Source organism: Malurus melanocephalus, unplaced genomic scaffold (genome assembly GCF_030028575.1).
Source record: "Malurus melanocephalus ecotype Western Australia unplaced genomic scaffold, MMel_1.1 scaffold_411, whole genome shotgun sequence".
Classification (NCBI taxonomy): domain Eukaryota; kingdom Metazoa; phylum Chordata; class Aves; order Passeriformes; family Maluridae; genus Malurus; species Malurus melanocephalus.
Genome location: NW_026623643.1, coordinates 276176 through 298500, shown reverse-complemented (window position 1 = coordinate 298500; position 22325 = coordinate 276176). Strand labels below are relative to the sequence as shown.

Here is a 22325-nt window from a genome sequence, read left to right as displayed (position 1 = left end):
GGGCGTGGCAGGGGCGGGGCCCGGTGTGAGGGGCCGGGGCGGGCCGCGCGCGCGCAGTGAGGCGGGGGTGCGCGGCCTCCCCCTGTCGCGATGGCCGAGCAGTGAGTGCGGGCGGGGCCGGGGGGTCCCGGGGGTTCCGGGGGTTCCCGGTGGGTCCCGGGGGGCAGCGGGTCCCCGTGGTTCCGGGCGGGCCCTGGGGGGAGGGAGCTGCGGGGCTCGGACCCGCTCCTCGGATCCGGTGGCGCTGCCGGYCCCCGCTCCCTCCGGTTCTTGTCCCCGGGCGCGGGGAGCGCTCGGGCCCGSCCGGAGGGTGGCTGGAGTGGCTCTCCGGCGGCGTGTCCTGGGGGAGGACGGGGATCCCAATAACCCCCGGGCTCAGGTGCTGCCCCAGCGGCTCGGGGGACCGGAGCGGCCGGTTCCGATCACCACCGCCCCTCGCCGCTGTCCCGGGCCTGTCCGTGCGCTTCGGTTGTGCGTGTTTCGCCGTCAGGAGCACCGCAGAGCGACGCCGTTATTTTGCTTAGTTTAAGTCAATGATGCATAGAGTGTTTTTTCCATCCACGGGGATGTTTTTTTTCATGTCACTTGTTTCCCGGTAGAGCTCTCCGTWATTTGATATTTATTCTTTCTGTACTGTTACAGAAAAATGGAAATTACCACTCCTCCGACATCCAAGTGTATCATGTACTGGAAAAGGAAAGTCAAGTCTGAGTACATGCGTCTGCGGCARCTCAAGAGGTTCCAGGCAAACATGGGAGCAAAGGTACAGACACAGTGAGGACTGGGCTGTGATGTGCCCAAAAAGGCTTCATTTCAGCTCAGAATGTCCGAGGGTGTCAGCAAGGTGGATTGATAAACTGTGCTTGACTTGCAAGGTGGATCAATGGGAAGAGATGCCACTTCTCCTCGTGCTCTGTCCTGAGCCGTGTGTGCAGCAGCTGTCACACACACGAGGCTGTTGAACAAGCACTGGCKTAACTTCAGCAAGAGAACTYGTTTCCAGTTGGTTTTTACAGRATCTCCCTGCTGAACCCTTTCAATGCTGTGCAAGTTCTCAATAGGTTTTCTTAAGTTTTGAGAGCTCCTTTCTCTCCTTTCAGGCTCTCTTTGTGGCCAACTTTGCAAAGGTTCATGAAAAGACTCAAATCCTTAATGAAGACTGGAAGAAGCTTCGAGTGCAGCCAGTGCAGTTGATGAAGCCAGTCAGCGGGCACCCTTTCCTGAAACAGGTGTGCAGAGAAAAAGGGGCAGCAATAGCAAGTGGGGACTGAAACCAGGGCTCTGTGGGGATGAGTTTTTGTCTGTGTTGTCCTAGGTCAGTGTCAGGCCATGCCTCACACTTCTGGAATGCAGAAATGGATAAAAAGTACCCCCAAGGCTTTTTCCTCTGGTGGAGTCCCCACAATCGATGCGGGGCTTCCGTGTTTGTCCTGAATTCAGTTTTCCTCAGGCTGTGGCAGCCTCCCAGAGTGGTTCCTCACTGACCTTCTCTGTGCTTCTATTCCAGTGCACTGTTGAGAGCATTTTCCCAGGATTTTCAAGCCAGACACTGTACATGAGGACCCTGAACACRGTGGCACTGGTGCCCATTATGTACTCCTGGTCCCCTCTTCAGCAGAATTTTATGGTATGTAGGAAGCATGGGGTCTCAGTAAGGTCAGTGTCTGWTTGTGACACAGCTGGGGAGTGGTTCTTCATCCCACTTGTTTCAGGGAATATCTGCTTGAGAGATGATGGAAAGTGTTGCTTTAGTTGCTTGTTTTGTAGAATCCTATAAGCCAGCCTTGTGTCCACAGTGCCTCACCCATCTTTTACACATTACTTCTTGACAGAGTCACTGTTGCTTCACAGGATCTAAGGAGTAAATAAATTTGGGGGGGGGAGAGGTTTGTTTGTGTTTTTTTTCCCTAAGACTTTTATTTCTTTTCAAATGAAAAGTTTTATTTCTTAGTCAGGTCCTTTCCTTTGTGACTGGCTTACAGTGGAATGATGTGTCAGTGATAAGACACCTGCACCTTTGCTGTGCATTGTGTTGTTGGCAGGCCTGAGGGACCAGAGCAGCCTTGGGATCACTGCTTTTCTGAGTTGTGTCTGATCTCTCTGCAGGTGGAGGATGAAACAGTTCTGTGCAATATCCCTTACATGGGSGACGAGGTGAAGGAAGAAGATGAAACTTTCATTGAAGAACTTATTAATAACTATGATGGGAAAGTTCATGGAGAGGAAGGTAACCTGGGAGCAGCCAGCTCTGTCCACTCGAGRCCAGGTTGGGTGGGGCTTGGAGCAACCTGTGGCCTATCCATGGCAGGGATGGAACAAGATCAGCTTTAAGATCCCTTCTAACCCAAACCTTACCATGGTTCTGTGATTCAGTCTCTTGCAAATAACATACCCAAGTATTTCAGAAGTCAAAAGGTGGCAGCAGTAACCAGCTTTTCTGTGGGAGCTCTCAGAGCAGGGAAACAGGATGGTGCATGCTGTTCTGCTTGGCAAGGGCACATTCCTGCCTTTGGATAACTCACTCCATTCTAGTGCCTGGAGTGCTCTGGAGCCAGTGCTTCTGTGTACAGGGATTCACAGGCRTCCTCTGGGGTGCTGGAAATGTGCTAGAGGGTGGGAGGAGCTCAGCARCCCCATTCTGCTTATTGGCTTAGCCAAGAGTTTAATCAATGAAAAGCACTGCCCAATCATAATATTGCCCAGGGTAAAGGAAGGCAGGGGAAACCAGTGTGGCCTGTCCCCAGACTGCTGAAAATGATACAATGCTACTGAATCTAATGCTAAAATCCCACCTACCCCAACAAAACTGAGAGAAGGGCTCTGGTTGGTAGCAGAGCGTATTGGCAGGAGGTTTGCCATGGTGAGAAATGAGAAAGATGGTGGCACTTGCACTTCTGTGTGTTTCAGAAATGATCTCAGGGTCAGTCCTCATCAGTGATGCCGTGTTCCTGGAGCTAGTGAATGCTCTGAATCAGTACTCGGATGAGGAAGAGGAAGGACACAATGATTCTGAGGGGAAACAGGAGGATGGGAAAGAGGAGCTGCCAGTGACAAGGAAAAGAAAGCGAATTGCAGTGGAAGGTGGGTTTGGCCCCCARAGAAATGGGGTTTATGTTGGTCACATTTCCATCCTGCCCTGCCTGAGCACTTGGGCACTRCTCTCCTGCCATCACTGGGTTGTTAATGTGTCGCCAAGAGCAGTTCCAGCTTGACAAGTTCTTTAGCAAAGGAGAAGTGGTTTGTTCTCACTGTCCACTGTGGACAGGAGAAGAAATCACCAGTTTGAAGTGTGGTGAGGAGGAATTTAGATGAGTCATCTGGAAACCCACTTCCTGGTGMGATTAGCAGAGCTGGGTGTTATCTGAGAGGCTGTGGGAGCTCTGCTTGTGGAGGTTTTCAARTGCTGGTCTGGCATGCACCTGTCAGGGAGATGTGGGTGGATCTGTTTCTGTGGGAGGCAGGGAGATGGACCTTCTCAAATCCCTTCCAGACCTGCTTTCCATGTATTAGCATTCCTCTTCCCTCTCCTGTGCCACCTGGAGCTTTTGTTGCCTAGAAGAAGCTCTGGTCTGTGGGATTTTCATGTGTCCTCAATGACCTTCTGAATGCTGATGGGTAATTTTGTCTTTGTCCTTGATCTGTGGCCATGCAGGTGGCACAAACACAAAGACTTCTGTGGATGTAGAAAAGCATTGTCTGCAAGTTCTGCCCCGGTAGAAAGAAATAGTAATAGTAAAATTAATATTAATGAATCAAAAACTAATAAAAATTTAAAAATAGTAAAAGCAAAGTTGGTGCTTCCAATAGTACACCGTGTTGTTCTAGGTCAGTGTCAGGCCATGCCTCACACTTCTGGAATGCAGAAATGGATAAAAAGTGCCCCCAAGGCTTTTTTCTCTGATGGAATCCCCACTGAAAGTGGCCTAACTCTGCTTCTGGAAATGCTTTAGCCTGGTTGCAGGACACAAGGTTTATCTGTTGTGTATGGGATTACATTTCTGTCTTAAAATACAAACCTGGAATTGCTCTGTGCAAGAAGAAAAGACCCATTCATGTCAGCTTGGCTAAGGAAATGTGTCTCCTGTTCTTTGTAGGTAACAAGAAGTGCTCCAAGAAGCGGTTCCCCAATGACATGATATTCACTGCTATTTCTTCCATGTTTCCTGAGTATGGCTTCCCAGAGGATATGAAAGAAAGGTAGAAACTCCCTGCTCTGCTTGTCTGCTACCTTTCTTAGCAAGAGCTGAAAACTTTGTTTCAGAGACCAGCACTGTGGGCYGGCTGGGCCTCAAAGTTTTGGGTAGTGTTAAAAACTGCAGTTTGGCCTTGAGGCACCTGATGGGCCCACACAGTGATGTARGCATGTGAAATGTCCCAAACGGGGGAAGAGTGCCCATCCCTGGTGTTTGTGTTCGTCCACAGGTACCGGGAGCTCACGGAGGTGTCTGACCCGAACGTGCTGCCACCACAGTGCACTCCCAACATYGACGGGCCGTGCGCCAAGTCAGTGCAGAGGGAGCAGTCCCTGCACTCCTTCCACACCCTCTTCTGCCGCCGCTGCTTCAAATACGACTGCTTTCTGCATCGTAAGTGCYGTCTGAGCCGGACGCTTCCCTAGAGCCCTTTCTCCTCAGTTTTTCCTCTGCACACCTTGCTTAGACCATGCTGCAGCTCTGGAGGGTGGTGCCTCGTGAGTTTGCAGTGGGGCCTTAGGAGCTGAGAGGTGCTCAGAAGCCTTTTGTACAGACGGCTCCACCCTTTGCTCACAYGGACGGCTGACCGACCTGCGTGGCCGTCCCCTCTCCGCGCTCAGCACGCCGCCTCCGAGCTCCCGGCAGTTTGTGCAGTAGTCCTGCCRCCACCAGACTTGGCTCTTGCTTTGCAGAAGCTCGTCAGTGAAAGGCATGAATGTTTCACTGCCAAAGTCTGGACATGCCCCTGTGTTTTGTTGCYTCACTGGAACTTACAGCTTCGTCTTAGTCATGTTCCTGCGGTTGGTCCTGCCAAAGCCTTTTGGATACTGATTAGCTGCTGTTCTCCAGCTCTAAGAGCTTCTTTGGGAAGTCACAGGACTTTTTCCAGTGAATTATTTATTAAAAGTTAAAATGTTAAGATCATGTTGTCTTTTTGTTTCAGTGTGAAAGCAGATCTTTTTTCCTATGGCCTCTCCTTCCCAAGCTGCCTAATCCCTGTTGTGGGTTGGAGYAGGGCTACTCCATGGGTCCAGTCACCTCAGACCCTGCTGCCAGGCACACAGGCTCCTGCTTCCTGTCCCTTGCAGASTGGGGGGAGACTCTTGGAGAATGCTAATAGTAAAGATAACTGTTACTTTTTCAGCTTTTCATGCTACTCCTAATGTGTACAAACGAAAGAATAGAGAGACCAAGATTGAGCCAGATCCTTGCGGCGCAGACTGTTTCCTCTGGCTGGTATGTTTCTGTGTCCCTGCTTTAGAAACCATGAGAGAAGTGCCCTGGCCAGCTCTGCTCTGTGGAGCTCTGTGGATCTTATTCCTAATTTTGGAAGATTTTTTCAGAATAAGTTCTAGTCCTTAGAGGAGCAAGAATGCAAATGCAGACCTTAGCAGACGCATATTATAGCAGATCTCCAACAAAGACTAATTCCAGAGGTGGCAGATGGGAAAYTSTGACAAATGATTTCTCTGGACTCAGTGCAGTGTTACAGAAATTAAGCCCATGTTCAAAAGGAGCAGAGGGAGAAACCAGGAGGATCCAGAGGAATGGGCTGGGGGTTCAGGGCCAGGGAGCCTCTGCTGTCTGGGCAGTGATGCTGAGGGGATCAAAGTGGGAATCTGCAGCACAGACAGCTGGCAGGGTTTGACACTTTTGAAGGAACCACACGAGACTGGCCTCTTCCACCTGCTCTTGCTGGTGGCAGGACAGGGCTTGTCCCAGGGCCTGTGGAAAAGCCTTCTTGCATTCTGCATTCCCTGGTCATCTGCCACCTGTCTTGTCTTCTGCTCTGCTTGCAGGAAGGAGCCAAGGAGTTTGCTGCGCTGCACAACCCCCGATCCAAGTGCTCAGGCCGGCGGCGGCGGCGGCACCACGTGGTGGGCGCGTCCTGCTCCAACRCCCCGGCTGTCACTGAGACCAGGGAGGGCGACAGCGACCGCGACACRGGCAACGAGTGGGCCTCGAGCTCCTCGGGTACGGTGCCAGTCCTGAGACACCCCACTCCTCTCTGGTGGGCAGTGAGGGCAGGCAGCTCCTCACAGCTGGAGCTGTCCTGGAGCTGGAGAATTCAGGGTTAGCAGTCAGCGTTCCCAGCAAACCTGAGGAATGCCAGCCCTGCCTTTGCTGCTGTAGGATTCACTGTCCTCTCCCAGGAACGAGGAATATTGCCAGGCAAAGCAAGAGCTTTGCTGGGACCTGCAAAGCCCAGAGTGAGCCCTGGGCTCCCGAGCACCGTGCCAGGCCAGAAGCAGGAGTGTGTGGCTGGGAGTGCAGTGCAGGGCTGCAGGGCACTAAGAGGAGACCACTGCCCCCCAGAACCATGATAGCCAGGCGCCTTCTTCCGGGGTGTGTTTGGCTTAACATCTGCCTTTCCTGCCAGAGGCCAACTCCCGCTGCCAAACCCCCACTAAGCAGAAGCTGAGCCCGGCCTCCTCGCAGCTGTTTGCRGTGGAGACGCCGCAGGAGCCCGTGGAGTGGACGGGAGCTGAGGAGTCGCTCTTCCGTGTCTTCCATGGGACCTACTTCAACAACTTCTGCTCGATTGCCAGGCTGCTGGGGACAAAGACCTGCAAGCAGGTGGGTGCCCAGAGGACAGRTGATACAGCAGCAAGAGAAGGGCCAGGGCTGGAGCCACTTGGTTTTATTTCTCCAAAGCCTGTTGGTTTTATTTCTCTGCCACAAACCTGCCTGAGGAAGGTGCCACATCAGCTTTTGGGRTTGGGGGTGTTGCTCTGTGCCCATKTTGTGGGTTCTCTCCCATGCTCAGTGTCACAGCTGAGTGTGCAGGCACTCATTTCCCAGGCAGGAGGAGCAACAGTGCCCTTATGCAGGAAAATGGCGCAGGGGTGCTGCTCTCTGGGCCCAGAGTAGCGTCAACACTCTCCTTATGCTTTTGATAGAACAATTGGACTGCACTGAACTTGTTTGTTCTTTTTGCCTGTGTTCTTTGGTAGGTATTTCAGTTTGCAGTGAAGGAATCGCTTATAACGAAACTGCCAACAAACGAGTTAATGAATCCATCCCAGAAGAAGAAAAGGAAGCACAGGCAAGTGTTGGACAAGCTTGTTTTGTTCTTAAAATGCAACCAGATCCKCTGCTTTTTGTGCCAACGCATTCCTGGTAATCCCCATCTGGCTCCCATCTGTGCGCACGTCCTGCTGTCACATGGAGCTGCTGCTGCTGCTGGGCGCTGGCCCTGGCCCCGTTCCAGGSCTGCTGCCCTGGCTGGGGGCTCAGTGGCTCTGCAGCCCCAGGCTCAGCTCAAGGATGGGGCACCCCCTGATGCCACTTCCCCAAGAGCAGCCTCAGCCTCACTCCCTGCCTTGTAACCCACTTTGTGTGCTGACCCCAATGTGTCCTGTATTATTCTGGCACTGGTGTTTGGCTTGAAGAGCTCCTGCTGCAGCTGCATCACTCTGATCTGTCTCCACTCTATGGTGGCTGCTGATCATTAATGCATGAGTCTGCCAGGCTCATCTCTGCTGTGCTGGCTGTTGGCGCTGCCTGGCTCTCCCTGATGGCTAACACATTCCCTCAACCCTCTCTGCTCCTTTTCCAGGCTGTGGGCTGCTCACTGCAGGAAGATCCAGCTGAAGAAAGGTAGCGTTGGCTGTGGCTGTGTCATGGGAGGTTTGTGAGGGTTGAGTTCTCCAGCTCCGACTGCCGCAGCGGGGTGGCTGTGTCCTGCTCTCCAGTCCAGCAGATCCAGCAGTGTGGAGGGGTGTGACTACCCCTGGCCAGGCTCCCTGGTGGTTGTGCCAGTGCCCACTGAGGCTGCATGTGCAGCGGGGTTTGCTGCAGCCAGGGGAGGCTGAGTGTGCAGCCCTGCTGTGGACTGGGCAGTGGTCAGTGAGCACAGCCATGTGTGTGCCTGCGGGAGCTGGGTGCTACCAGGCTCCCTGCCCAGTGCAGGCAGACAGGGAGCTTGCACTTTTTCAGCTCCAGCACCTTGCATGTGCTGCTTTGAAAAGGTTYCTGCAACATGCAGCTTCCAATCCTGGCTTTTCTCTTCTTGTTCTAGATAATTCTCCGACCCAGGTGTACAACTACCAGCCCTGTGACCACCCCGAGCATCCCTGTGACAGCTCCTGCCCTTGCATCATGACTCAGAATTTCTGTGAGAAGTTCTGCCAGTGCAACCCTGACTGTAAGGAGAGGTCGAGGATTATCGGGCAGGAACGCAGCCAGCTCTCCTGGCACAGAGCACAGGGAGGGTGCAGAGCTGGGGCTTGCTGGGGACCTACTTTATTCCTGCTGSTCTGTTAGCAGCAGTTCTGTTAGCAGCCTGCTGAAGTGCAGAGGGAAATGCTGCCCTGCAGCTCTTGGCAGCTGAGAGACGCTTTGTTAGTGCTCGTCCCTGTGCCTGTATCCTGTGGGTGCTGCTGCTGGTGCCCTGTGAGCAGGATGTGCCTCCAGCAGTTAGGGGGGGTGCTGGGTCACTGCTCTGCTGTCTTTACTTTTCCTGTCTGGGCTTCCAGTCCCAGCTCTGTGATGGAGACAACAGCCAGGCTTTGTTCTGTCCCTGCCCCAGGCCTGCCAGGGCGAGACTTGGCTGGGCAGGAGCATCTGGGGCTGGACCCTGCACGACCCCTCTGTTCTCTGCCAAACCTCACGGTACAAACCCGTGCTTCTTGTGTTGCTGCAGGTCAGAACCGCTTCCCAGGCTGYCGCTGTAAGACCCAGTGCAACACCAAGCAGTGCCCCTGCTACCTGGCTGTGCGGGAGTGTGACCCAGACCTCTGCCTCACCTGTGGTGCTTCGGAGCACTGGGAYTGCAAGGTGGTCTCCTGCAAGAACTGCAGCATCCAGCGAGGCCTCAAAAAGGTATTGACAGCAGGGTGGCAAGGACTGCCTCAGGGCAGAGCTGATACACAGCTTCTGATACGGTGTGGGAGAGGGGGAATGACTTCCCTGCAGCTGCCAGAGTGCCAAAGTCTGGAAAAGAAGCTGCTGTGCCCTGGTCCTCTGCAGCACTTACACTGGAGTAGGGCTTGTGGATGTGAAAATCGGGAGGTGGGAGTTACATGAAGAATGGTGAGAGCAAAGGAGTGTATAAAGTGACTCAAGAGAAAGATACAGTCTTGAATTCTGCTGGTCAGAGGAAGGGATTGCACTTTAAAAAAAAAATTTKGAGAAAGTTGCGAATTAGTGGGTGTCAAGTCCTGTGCAGCTCCATGTAATGGTGTAGGGGGTTGTGTGTCACCATAACAAGGGGATGCTGGATGGACACTGGCTCCCCTCTGCCCCCATGATCTGTCTGCTGGCAGGTACTGTGCCTGCCAACTCTCCCATTTCCTTTCATTTTGGTTCCAGCATTTGTTGCTGGCTCCATCGGACGTGGCTGGCTGGGGGACTTTCATCAAGGAGGCTGTGCAGAAGAACGAGTTCATCTCTGAGTACTGTGGGGAGGTCAGTGCTGCTGCCTGTGCTGGGGCTGTGGGTGGTGGGAGAGCTTCCTTTGGCCATGGGTAAGCTGCCTTCCCCAGCTCTGCTGTGCCCAAAGGGCTTGCTCTGACCAGGTTTGGATAATGAGCTTTGTGGTGTCTGGGACAGCTCTGTGTACCTCTGTCGTGTGTGTGCTGCTCCCTGGGAGCCCTGCTCTGGCCTCTGCCCCTTCCCTGGGAGCTCCAACAAGGTGGGAGGGAGAGCAGGAGGGTGTTTGCAGCAGGCGGGTGAGCTCCTGGCTCAGCCCTTGGCTGCTGAGTCTCTCAAGGTGTTCTCCCTCTACAGCTCATTTCACAGGATGAGGCTGACAGGCGAGGAAAGGTCTACGACAAGTACATGTCCAGCTTCCTCTTCAACCTCAACAATGGTAACTTCCTGAGGCTGCCAGGGGTGGAGAGCCAGGGCTACTGGCCAGGTGGGCAGGCTCAGCCCACCTCTGGGTGACAGGCCTAGCCTTACACCCAGTTTTCTTTTAATAGATTTTGTTGTTGACGCTACTCGCAAAGGAAACAAAATCCGCTTTGCCAACCACTCGGTGAACCCCAATTGCTATGCGAAAGGTGAGGCCCCCCGGCCCAGCCAGGCCAGGCAGGGCACTGAGGTGCTCTGAGAGCTCAGGCCCAATTTGGGGCTGATGTTGCACATCTCTGATGTTGCATCTCTCTGATGTTGCATCCCCGGTTGCAGTTGTGATGGTGAACGGAGACCACCGGATCGGTATCTTYGCCAAGAGAGCCATCCAGGCAGGAGAGGAGCTCTTCTTTGACTACAGGTACCTTGGCCAGCAGGGACCTTGGGCTGCAGGRTTGACCCCACCTTCTGTGCAGGTTTGTGGGAGGTCACTGCTGCAGCCATGACCTCTTGTCCTGTAGGTACAGCCAGGCAGATGCCCTCAAGTACGTCGGCATAGAGAGGGAGACGGACATCATCTAAACTCCGGRGTGCTCCTGGCACACCTTGCTGCTGCACCTTGTAAGCAATGCCATGTTTGCTTCATGCTGACATGACTGCTGCTGTTCCTGCTGCTGTGTGTGTCACAAGTGCTACTTTCCATCCAGACACCAGAGAGACTCGGGGAGGGAGTGTGAGCAGCCCCTGGGCCCTGGCTGCTGTCCCGAGGTGGTTTCCCCTCTGCCCCAGCTGGCTGGGAAACAGGGACTGCCCGGCTGTGGCTGGAGTGGCACCAAGGGATGCCTGGGGATGGGAGAGCAGCACTATGCAACATGATCCTTTGAGWAGGGGTGCCACTGAGCTGGGTAGARGACGATGTTACAGTCACTGCTGGTGGTGACCCACRGGAGGCTCCTCAGAAACCTTCCTTGGGCTTTGTGACCCCCTGACCCTGGGAATAAAGGGGAAATATCCTCTGGTGGGGTGAGGTTTAGCCTTGGYACCCCGTGCRAAAAGGAAAGAAAAAAGCACTTTAAACTAATCCTCAGCTGGTAGCTGGGCCCTGTGTTTTGTACTGGGGTGGAGGGACTGCAGCTGTCAGAGGTGTCCTGTCAGCACCTTTGCAGGGATGTTGCTCCAGGCCTGAGACAGGGCAGGCTGGACAGGGCCTGGGCTGACCTGAAGGTTGGGGCTGTCCCCTGAGAGCCACATCTGCCACCAGCCTCCTACCTGGCCTGGTGCTGGCTGTTGGGCCATGCTCCACCCAAAATCCAGGGCCGAGTTCCCAGGATGGACATGGCACCCCAGGATGGACATCCAGGGCCCCAGCCCCCAGCTGCTTAGTCCAGGAGCACACAGAGTGCTGGGTTTGCCTGGGAGCCAAGCCCTCCCTGGYTCAGCCCTCACCGTGTTTTCCCAGTCCCCATGGCATGGCAGGCCAGGCTGTCTGTCTGTCCTTCCYGTTGTCCGTGATGGGCCCCTGGAGCCTGGAGGTGTTTAGGTCTGTCTGGAGCAGTGCTTGTATCCCAGCACCTGCCTGAGCCTTGCTCCCTGCCACCTCCATCCGCCCGGCTCCTGCCAACCCTGCTCTTGCCTCAGCGTCTTCTGCCACTGTGGCCATATCTGCACTATGCCAGGCTTGTGTCTGTGGTTTGTTGACGGTCAATAATGGTAATAATAATGCACTTTAAATAACATGGCTTGTAGCCTTTGTCATAATAAAGTGGTAGCAAAGACCCTCCACTGCTTGCTGGTCTCTGTTACCCTGGGGAGCAGCTGGCAGCAGCCTSTTCCCTGAGTGTCCCCTGCCTGCTGGACTCAGCCTGGCTGTCCCCAATGTGGATAGGGTCCCGGGGGAATTGAAAGTGGCCCAGTGCTGCCTGAATCACACCAGCTCAGGTTGGGAAGGAGGGGGATGCTCAGAGGTGCATGGAGGGGAGAGCAGGACATGATGTGTGTGTGCAGCAGCAGCAGCTCAGCTGCCTCCAGCCACAGCTCCCTACACCCTGCATCTCGCTGTGGGACCAGGAATCACCGTTGGCCACATGGTCCCTCCCTTGGTACAGGCTGAGCTGGGGTAGGAGGAGAGGATCTGCCCARGCTGCCGAGATGAAGGCTGGGGAGTGTCAAACACCATCATTCTGCCTTTATTTGATTATCTTCACATCTCATTCAACAGAACAGCTTTTTTTTTAAAAATAAAGTGCCCAGTGGAGCCAGGCCTTTGGGTAGATAAATGCATTTCTGTAACATCTTAACCACAACACAGCGAGTGAACAGGAGCTTTCCCTGGGCTGGAGGTAATCGGCAGGACTGGCACTTCCATACAGAGAAGTAGCAAACTACAGACCATGTACCACGACACGCGGGGACGTCGCGCCCGCGGGAGCTTCCGTTTGGTTTTTTATACAAACCGAGAGAATAAAAAAACCAGAGTGTAGTAGTAGTAGTAGAATATCCAGCAACAAAAAAACAGTAGAAAGGATCTGTACCTGATCTTACGAAAGCAGCATCTCAGCGAAAGGTGCRGTGGCGGCATGCGCGGCGCCGGTGCGGAGTATTGCTTGGCGCCCCGGCGGTGCGGGGCCGGTGCTCGTGGCTCTGCGYGGTGCTGGCGAAGCGAGCGAAGCAGCGGGTCATCTACGCGGGCAGCACTAACGGGCAGCGGCAGCAGCCGGGTGACCCCGGCCGGAGGGAGAGTGGGCACCGGGCCTGGGGCTCCCCGATAGAGGCCAGGCAGGATTTGGCAGCTGTAGAGGCAGCGACCTGCCTCCGACACGGGGCGAGCGAGGCTGGGGCCCGGCGGATGGTGRCCGCGCTCCGGGGGCCGGTCGGTGGTGGCCGCGGGGAGGAGGTGGCGGTCAGTGCGGTGCGGTCAGTCTGGAGGCGGGCGTTGGCAGTTCGGGTGTGCTCGGCCCTTTGGTCCCGCGACGYTCGCTCGTTCCCGGGCGCCTCCCGGGGCTGCGGGGGCTGTGAGCCCGTCCCACCCCCGGCCCCGCTATTCTGCTCTGGCCTCCTCCAGGATCTGGGGCAGGTTCTGGTCCTTGCGTGCYGACAGCGGTTTGGCAGCGCTGCCGTAATCCTGGATGGCCTTGGGCTCGTTGGTGTGGTAGGAGCCCTTGTAGCGGTGRTGGTAGAAGTAGAGTAGCACCAGCAGCCCTGCCAGCAGCAGGAGCAGGAAGATGACGACTGCAGGGAAGAGAAAGCAGTGAGGGGCTGGGGAGGGGCCGCAGGGTGAGACACCCGTCAGAGGTTTCACTTACATCCAATGATGATCCCAATCCAGCCATCGTCATGCACGTGGGGGAACTCTGCAGAGACAGAAAGGGCAGCTGAGACCAGGCTGCAGCGAGGTCTTGTGCTGGAGCTTCCCTTCTGCATCTGGCGAGGGCTCCATCCCCACCAGTGTCCCACCACCACACCCACCTGTGGCCATGTACCAGGGGTCCATCTCTGGAGGGATAAGGAGGGTGCTGAGGGGGAGCATTGAGGCACAGCTCGACTCCACCAGCTCCCCCCGGATGCTGTAGGGCCGCAGGGCACTGGTGGGGTGGAAGATGGCTTTGAGGGGCACAAGGGTGTTGAATTTCACCCCTGAGAGGCAGCCTGAGAAGCCGGGTGTGTTGTAGCGCTGGATCTCGGGGTCAATCACGCCAGTTTCTGTGGGGTCACAGAAGGAGATTACTCATCCCTTTCAAAGGGTGAGAGCCATGCTGTGCAGGGGAGCCCCCTGAGACCCCAGCATGGGGCCCCAGCTGAGGGCAGGACCCAGCTCACCCATCACACGCCCCAGGTACARGTTTTTGGGTGAGTCCAGCTTGCTGTCCACAAACAGAGAAAACTGCTGCTCCATGACGGGGAGATAGTCCACCTGGGAGGCAGGTGCACAGTGTCAGTGTCCATAGAGCCACCCTCCCAGCCTGACCTGAATCCCCAGGGCCCACTGGGAGGRAGCCCAGCCCTTACCTGGGTGTACAGTGTGCGGTGCAGGCGGGTGATGTTGACACGGTGCGGCCGCCCGTCCGTCACTGGCTTGTTGGTGAGAGTGAAGACGTAGGGGCTGGTGCCCAGCTGGTAGCGCAGCTGGAGGCTCCCTGTGGGCAGCACGGGGCTGTCAGCAGGGCTGGACCTCTCAGCGGGCACGTCCAGCCTGTCTGGAGGGGCTGGACACAGAGAGGAGCATCCTGCAGGCTGCGAGCGGGCCCTCACCATCATCCTTGATCAGCACGGCCATGTAGTCCTTGACGAAGGTGCTGACGTAGAGCAGCACGGCGGGCGCTGAGGTGGTGCTGAAGCTGAAGCTGACCTCCTCRCTGGTCAGGTTGTAGCCGGGCAGGGGCTGCCAGGGGCTGCTGAYGATGCTGGCAAACTCACGGGCGGCGTACAGCGACATGGGCAGGATGTTGTAGCGCACCCACGTGCCCTCCTCGAAGTAGCCACCAATGTCTGCGGGACAGCCCACGGGGTGAGGGGAGTGCAGGCTCCTCGTCCATCCCACTCCATGGAGCACAGCACAGCCACTCACCATGGTTGCAGAATGGTCCAGTGAAGGCCGAGATGCTGCAGTTGCAGGTGTAGTGGCTGTAGCGCTCGACGCAGAGCCCGCTGTTCTGGCAGGGCACYGGCGGGTCCTGGCAGTAGCCGGTGCAGTTGACCCTCACGCCCTCGGTCTCGTTGGCTTTGCCCTCCAGGTTGAGCGTCACCCCGTTCATCCGCAGTCCCCGCAGGCACCCCAGGAACGGGCGCATCTTGTGCTCTGCTGCGCCTGCGGCGGGGCTGAGACTCAGCGCCCTGCGGCGCGTGGGGACACCCGGGGGTGCAGGGGCGTGGCCGGGGGCTCTCACCGACATAGAGGGGCCGGTCAAAGTCCAGGTGGACGAAGCTCTGTGGGGGAGCCGGCCGCACCACCCAGGGCAGCTTGTCCACCCGCAGSCGTGCCAGCTTGACGTTGAGCTCAGCCTTCACCTGGTGCCACTCGTCATCGTTCCAGGGTACCACCGACCGCACCGTCAGGTTCTCGTCCCCGTTCCCRATGTCGTATATAAACACCACGTCCCTGGTGGCTGCAAGGACACGGTGTTGAGAAGAGGCCCCAGCCCTACTGCCCCCAACAGCCCCRCACCCTCTGCCCCCCGTACTGTTGAGCTCGATGCGGATGTAGTTTCGGGTGCCCGGGTTCTCCAGGAAGACTCCAGACAGGGCAGTGGTCTTGAAGTAGAAGGAGATGTCAAGGCTGTGGTTGGCCTGGAAGGTGGGGAAGATCAGGGCTGCGCCCCTGTTGAAGGAGACGGTGTTCCAGGTGTTTCCTGCAGGAACAGGAAAGGCAGTGAGGGGTGGGAAGGTGGGTGTAGGCACTCTGTAGGCAGGGAATGASCTGTGGGGCCGGTCACTTACGGTCTCCATAGCACCGCAGGGGCCCCAGCACGAACTGAGCTTCAGAGCCAGTGCGGTTGGTGTCTCCAACCACAACCTGGGTGACGGGCAGGTGGTCCACAAAGGTCAGCAGCCCCTTGTCTGTCCTCCTGCGAATGCACCAGAGGGGCTGTGAGGTGTTTCTGTCCCTTCGCCAGTCCCTAGAGCTGCTCCCCCATCTGAGCACCCCAGATTCTGTGCCCCCCACAACCCRCAGCTGCTCACCAGATGGCGTGGTCAGCGTCGCAGTTGCAGAAGTACTGGGGGTCAGCGCAGTTCTTGTCCAGCCCGCAGGCGCAGCGCTGGATGCCCGGCCGCGAGCCCCCCCAGTAGTAGTGCCGCTCATCGTTCCGACCCATCCAGAAGCTGAAGGGCAGCCCGGCTGCAGGCACAGAGCAGGGTCAGGCACAGCCCCACAGCACAGCCCCACATCACAGCCCCACAGCGCAGCCCCACAGCACAGCCCCGCTGCCCCCGGCACTCACAGGGGGTGTTGAGCAGGCGCGAGTTGTAGCAGTGGAGCTCGATGCGCTGCTCGCAGTACTCGGAGGCGTTGGCCAGGGCTGAGACCTCGGCCCAGGAGGCGTTCCAGTACTCCACAGCCCCCAGGTAGGGCTGGTCCACGCTGGATCCTATCACCCGCGTAGCGTAGTGACGGTTGTGSCGGATGATGGTCCACGCTCGGTCCTCTGCAGTGAAAGGGGAGCTTTTAGCACTCAACCCCCAGGACAGCCCCGCTCCCTCTGCCCTGTTCCAGCTCCAGACACAGGCAAAGGCTGGCTCCAGGGGCACCGGACAGAGGGACCCCCCGCCCTCCTGCTACCCCCACCTCGGATGTCGCAGTACACCGTGAAGGGTTTGAGTGGCCCACTGCCATCCGGGTCGATGGTGTAGTTGCCTGAGGTCTTCCCGCTGACCCGGTAAGCATCACATGATTCCTTGTAAAGAGCTGGAAGAGAAGATTGGAGTGGAGGTCAGTGCAAGGGAGGCACCAGACAGCAGTAGGGACTGCAGGTGTTTCCCTAACCCACRAGGCTCCAGGCTCACATTTGTGGCAGGTCTCCCCCTTGTACCCCGTCAGGTCRCAGATGCACATGAAATCATCCCAGGACTGGATGCAGCGGCTGTCATGCTCACACAGGTTTGGGGTACACCTGAGGACACAGAGGGTTCCTGTCCCACCACCAGCACAGCCCCCCTGGTGCCCCCCACTCCCAGGCAGCGCCCTTGTCCCGGTCAATACCTGTCGGTGATCCCACAGACATTGAAGAACACGTTGTGGTACTGTGCCAGCCGGTGCTGCGCCAGCAGCTCCACGTCCACGGGCTGCATGTCCACRTTCAGCATCTGCAGGCAGCCGTGGAAAGCCGTCTGGTTGGACCGGCAGCCGGTGACCGAGGCCGGCTTGGGGCAGCCTGCAAGGACACAGCAGGGTGAGCAGCCCTCGGGGAGCCATCGCCCCAAACCCCGCCCTGCTGCCCACCTCCAAAGAAATACTGGCTGCCGGTGCGCAGCTGGAAGGGGTGCGCCACCCGAAAYTCAGCGCCGTCGTCATCGTCAATGGTCACCACGGCTGAGCCCTCCCGTGCCACCAGGTGCACCGAGTGCCAGAAGCCATCATTCAGGCGATGCCCTGTGCGGAGAAGAAGGCACGTGGGGAGGCTCTGCTGCCACACTGACCCCCCTGCCCCACGCTGGCGATGCCTTAGCTTCTTTATTTTTCATGTATCTGTATTCTTGTAATTCTTTAGTGTACAGTTCCAAGCTACTGTTCTCCCATTTTTAGATAAGTTCATCTCTAGGCCTGAAATTCTAGGACATCTCACTGCCTCAGGCCCCAAGATATGTAAACAACAGTGAATTGGGGGGAGCAAACTTGGAGTAAATGGTTTCATTCCCTGAAGCTGGAATTGGAGGATTCCCCCGATGAGCAAATGGACAAAACTTGTAAAGCGTGAAAAACCTGTGACTGAGTGTCCAGTTTGGGTGTAGCCCCTCAGTGGGGTGTGACTGCCCTGAATGTACCTGAAGGCCCTTCAATAAATAGAACTGCTTTTTATTCTTTTAATTCTRTCCAGCCTCYGTTTTAGGGAAGCTGGATTTTAGGCATCACTGACTCCTCAACCCACCTGCGGCAAACTCCARCTTCTTCTTGCCAGGCTGGGAGATGGAGACATTGATCTGGCCCTCGCTCAGCACCATCTCGAGGGAGCCCAGGCGGTCAGTAAAGCCGGTGTAGAGCAGCAGCCCCACGGTGTCCCAGGAGCGGAATCGGAAGCTGACAGCCAGCCGGTTCCTCCGTGGGATCCCCGGCACCCGCACGTAATTATTGATGCCAGCAAAGGTGATGGGGGTGGTCAGCTGGTCCTGGCAGTAGTGACCCACGTTGCCCTGGGATTGTTCAGAGGAAAGGGTGAGGAAGGGAATGTTCCCGTGGAGGGGAGGCCCTCATCCCACAGTCCTGGCCTCAATTGTGCCCAATTGATCCCAAAGCCCAGCAGAGCCAGGCGGGTGCCCCAGGCCAGGGACAACCTTGCGCGGTCAATCCGGCACCGCTTGGCTGAGCACGGCCACGGCCTGGCCCCATGTCACCCCACAATGGGCAGGGAACCTGGCCCGAGGGAATGGGTCACCCCACAGCGGCAGGGAACCTGGCCCCGGGGAACGGGTCACCCCACAGTGAGGCTAAGGAGCTCCAGGAAAGGGGTCACCCCACAGTGAGGCTAAGGAGCTCCAGGAAAGGGGTCACCCCACAGTGAGGCTAAGGAGCTCCAGGAAAGGGGTCACCCCACAGTGAGGCTAAGGAGCTCCAGGAAAGGGGTCACCCCACAGTGAGGCTAAGGAGCTCCAGGAAAGGGGTCACCCCACAGTGAGGCTAAGGAGCTCCAGGAAAGGGGTCACCCCACAGTGGGCAGGGAACCTGGCCCCGGGGAACGGGTCACCCCACAGTGAGGCTAAGGAGCTCCAGGAAAGGGGTCACCCCACGGCACAGAGAGGACTCCCAGAGGAGAGGCCACCCCCCAGGCTGGACCTCAAAGCGGATGTTGGGTCTCCGGTGCCGGGCCAGCTCAGCGATGTTGACCCCRTTGAAGATGATGTTCTCCACGCAGCCCCGGAAGTTTTGGCGATAAGTGAGGTGCTGCTTGTCGTGGTCGATCACCCCTCCAAAGAATACCTGAGAGGCAGAGGGAGGGTGTCAGCTCCTCTCTGGAGGGCACCACAGGTCAATATCCAGACAGCCTCTGCCCACTGCACCCACCTCCGTTTCGAGGTCGAGCTGGTCGAAGGTGCCGTGGCAGCGGAAGCGYTTGACCTCCCCGTCCAGCGTCAGGTTGACGTGGTGGCCAAGACGCTTGATGTGCAACGAGTGCCAGTGCTGGTCATCCAGGAGGCTGCCCACCGACACCGTCGTGTGGCCCTCACTGGCGTGCAGTGGGCTGCTGCCTGGGGAGGACCAGCATCAGCCGATGGCCCCCTGGCCCCATGCCCCCGGCCCCTGGCCCCGGCTCACCTAAGCTGATGTGCAGGAGGAGCTGGGCTTGTTTGAGCTCCACYGTGATGTAGTCACCCTGGGAGCCCTCCCCGTGCATCAGCACCCCATCGTGCTCCAGCGTCTTGAAGTTGAAGGAGATGTCATCCTCGAAGGTGCTGACCCTCTTGGTTCGGAAACGGTAGGAGATGGCATCGTCCCCATCAAAATAGAGCACGTGGGACCCTGGGGGGAGAGAGCAGCCCTGCTCACGGCACTGCCTGCAGCAGCAGGTGCCCTGGCACGGGGAACACACCCTTCTGCTATGATCTGTGCCACTGCACAGATTGCTTGGGCACAAAGCCCTCTGAGAGAGGTTTCCAGGTGCGCCAGAGCTGGCTCTGGTGGAGCCCCAGGCCAGGTACTCACGGTAGGGGCAGCCGTAGAGGCCCAGGCGCAGTCCAATCTTGCCACGTGGGTTCCAGGCCACCGGGATGATGCGAATGTAGCGTGCAAGGATGGGGTAGTGCAGGTCRTGCCGCACCACCCCGCTCTCATTCACGTTCCCAAAGAAAGTCTGGGGGTGAAGGGTCACTGTCAACACCTTGCTCCAGGCCAGGGGTCTCTACTCCCCTCCCTCACAGGGAACGCCGGGATCCCCCCTACCCAGTTGCTGCCCTGCTGGAAGAAGGGTTTCCAGCTCGTAGGGTGGTCTCCGTAGAGCACAATGTAGCGTGTGAGCCAGTCGTAGGTGTTGAAGGTTCCCTGCGTGGCCACCGCGTTGATCCGGTGCTTTTGCATCAGGTCGATCTGCAGCCAGGGCTGCTTGTCCCGGGGGTCGGGGGACCAGCCGCTGGTGCCTGCGGAGGGAGCGGCTCAGCTGGCTCCACAGCCCTACACCCATCGCTGAGCTGCACACTGAGCTTGCTCAGCTCCACCACGGCAGCTGACTGGACCCCTCGGCCCCACCAGAGGTGAAACCTGGCCGGGAACACTCCCTGGCCACGTCCCCTGCCCCGCCTGCACCCCGGTTCCGCGGGGGGACTCACTGTGCAGACGGGCGAAGCTGGCCGAGTAGAGGATGTTGTATCTGGAGGAGGCACCGATGGAGTAGGAGTAAAGGGGAGCAACGAGCTCATCGTAGCAGGGTCCTGCGGGGAGAATGGGGCTGGGGGCGCGCTCGGGGCACGGAACTGGGCAGTGTCCCTGTGGGAGCTCGCCCGTCCCAGCCCTGCGGACCCTGAGCGCTCTGGAGACCCCGCGGAGGGGCCGGCGGAGCTCCGGGATCGCTCTGCTCTCCCCTCCCACTGCAGCGGAGCTGACACACCTCTGCGGGCCCCGGCGCCGGCACCAGCCGCCTCCGCACTGACGGGGGCGACGGGACCCCCGCTCTGCGCCGCCCCGCCGGGGAACCATACCCCGTGGGAGACCGGGGGATCCCGGGCAAACCCTCGCGGYACCGGCAAAAGAACCTTCGGAGGGGCGGGGGTCCCGAACCCCTCGCAGGGTCCCCTAGCGGGTCGGACGGAGTTCGGGGAATCYAGGAGCATCCCCAGCTCTCACTGCAGGAACCACGCTGCATCACCCCCCAGTCCCCAGCCCCCCGATTCTGCCGCTCCCTGTCCCACCGACCCCCGCCTCGATTTCCCTTTGCCCCGGCGCTGGGGAAGGGGCTCCGGGCGCCGGCTCAGGGGGCCGCGGGGAACGGACCGGTGCAACCAGGGCCTCGCCGAGCCCCGTTCCCGAGTGCCCCGGTACCGGGGTGCCCCAGGAGCGGGTCGGGCCCGGTGCAGCCCCGCGGCGGGGCCAGCCCGGCGGGTGGCGGCGCTGGCCGAGGTTCTGGAGGAGCCCGGCCGGTCCCTCGGGGCGCTCCCGCTCGCCTCGGCATTCCCGGGCATCCCGGATCCTCGGGGCGTCCCAGTTCTCCCCGGTCCCCCGAGGCTGCGGCCGGGCGCGGGGCCGTGCCGGCGGGGAGGCTGCGGCGGGGCCGCCCCGGGCGGGGCGCGGTCGGGGGGAGAGCCCGGACGGCCGTGTCCGGCGGTGACCTTGGGAATGATGCGAACAGGAGTAGCGGAGAACACCCAGGGATGCCGGAGAATGCCGTGGGATGCCGTGGGGAGGAGAGGTGGGGGATGCCCGAGAGACCGGAGGGTGCGGGAGCTCTGCTCGGGGATGCGGGGCCGGGGCGGCGGGCGCGGTCCCGCAGTGCGGAGCGGCCGCTCCCGGGACTGCGGCCCCACTTACGTGCGAGGCAGCCGGGGCCGGGGCTCAGGAAGCCGGCGCAGGCGGCGAGCAGGAGCCCGAGGAGGCGGCGGGCGCCCATGCTGAGCGCCCCGAGCGCCCTCGGCGCCGCCGCTCCCGGTGCTGCAGCCGCGCGGCGGAGCGGGGCCGGCGGCTCCGCCCACGGGGCGGGGGGGAAACCGGGGCCGGACCGGGCGCGGCGCAGAGCCACGGCCACCCCCCGCCGCACCCGCCGCCTCGCCCCCCGGAGATGCTCGGGCCGGGCGCCCCGTTCCCCCAGCCRGGAGAGGCACGGCGAGTTTTCCGCCAGCCCGGGCTGCACCGGGACACGGCTCTTGGGGTGGGGGTCCGGGGGCAGAGTGAGGCCGCTCAGGAGCCCCCCGGGCATCCCCAGCCCGTTCCTATGCGGCGTCTGGTCCTCGCCGAATCCCAAGCCTCYGCAGGGAGGGTCGGAGCGGTGCCCGCGGCCCCCCCGCAGCAGATGTGGCGRTGGTTTGTAATCAAGCCGTGGATTAAGGCCCGCAGGTCTCGGGGTCGCTGCTCTCTCCAGTGGTGCAGAAGAAGGGATTTAGCTTGTATCTGCTTCCAGCCACCCGCAGACGCCCACGGAGGGGCTGGGGGGGCTGGCGGCTGAGTGCCCTACATACACCTGCAGCCCCGGGGTGCCCGGTGTGCCCTGGTCCTGCAGGAGCCCCGAACAGTCCCGAGAGACAGAAATGCCCYGGCAGCGCAGAACAGGAGCCCAGCCCGGTGCAGGCGGCTCCACACCGGTGGCTCCAGAGCTGGCAGCGTGTGCCAGGCCGGGCTGCCGCGGGCAGGGCAGCGCAGCCGTCAGCTGCGAGCAGCCGSGGCTCAGCCTCCTCCCCGCCCCGGCAGAGCCCTGGCCGGGACTGGGAAGTGAAAGCGCGAACAGAAAGCTCCAGGTGTGGCAGGGATGTGGCACATCCAGCAAAGCACCAGGAGTTGTGCTCCCAGGAGCTGGAACCGTGTGCTGAGGACATTGACGCCCATCCTCCTGTCCCCCAGATGCTGGCAGTGCCTGCTGGTCCGTCCCCAGGAGAGGCACAGCTCACCTGGCCTTATCCTTACACCCCAAGGTGCTGCCTGCTCCGGCCACAGCCCCCCGTCCTGACCCTGTGCTGCGTCAGGTCTGTGACTGCCCCAGTGGGGACATG

At 59.0% G+C, this 22325-nt stretch overlaps 2 protein-coding genes across 2 annotated transcripts; one reads left to right on the top strand and one right to left on the bottom strand.

Moving 5' to 3' along the window:
• Nucleotides 1-33: 33 nt before the first annotated feature.
• Nucleotides 34-10571, top strand: EZH1 (enhancer of zeste 1 polycomb repressive complex 2 subunit). The gene is made up of 20 exons (XM_057379534.1): nucleotides 34-101; nucleotides 643-763; nucleotides 1101-1229; nucleotides 1508-1627; nucleotides 2107-2227; nucleotides 2908-3081; nucleotides 4095-4197; nucleotides 4423-4586; nucleotides 5338-5429; nucleotides 5993-6167; nucleotides 6574-6770; nucleotides 7148-7239; nucleotides 7753-7793; nucleotides 8215-8340; nucleotides 8839-9017; nucleotides 9507-9602; nucleotides 9924-10005; nucleotides 10118-10198; nucleotides 10326-10414; nucleotides 10515-10571. Exons 1-20 carry the CDS (start codon nucleotides 91-93, stop codon nucleotides 10569-10571), a joined length of 2250 nt encoding a protein of 749 aa, XP_057235517.1. The 5' UTR covers nucleotides 34-90.
• A 2127-nt stretch (nucleotides 10572-12698) lies between these two features.
• On the bottom strand, nucleotides 12699-21288 carry CNTNAP1 (contactin associated protein 1). The gene is made up of 24 exons (XM_057379543.1): nucleotides 21154-21288; nucleotides 19959-20060; nucleotides 19576-19769; nucleotides 19339-19486; nucleotides 18952-19155; nucleotides 18700-18884; nucleotides 18472-18615; nucleotides 17570-17831; nucleotides 16924-17073; nucleotides 16684-16855; nucleotides 16488-16594; nucleotides 16270-16389; nucleotides 15926-16129; nucleotides 15666-15822; nucleotides 15423-15550; nucleotides 15167-15334; nucleotides 14873-15091; nucleotides 14554-14793; nucleotides 14238-14474; nucleotides 13995-14122; nucleotides 13806-13899; nucleotides 13455-13688; nucleotides 13292-13339; nucleotides 12699-13217 (listed from the first exon to the last, which is right to left on the bottom strand). Exons 1-24 carry the CDS (start codon nucleotides 21230-21232, stop codon nucleotides 13027-13029), a joined length of 3915 nt encoding a protein of 1304 aa, XP_057235526.1. The 5' UTR covers nucleotides 21233-21288; the 3' UTR covers nucleotides 12699-13026.
• Between the last annotated feature and the right edge of the window lie 1037 nt (nucleotides 21289-22325).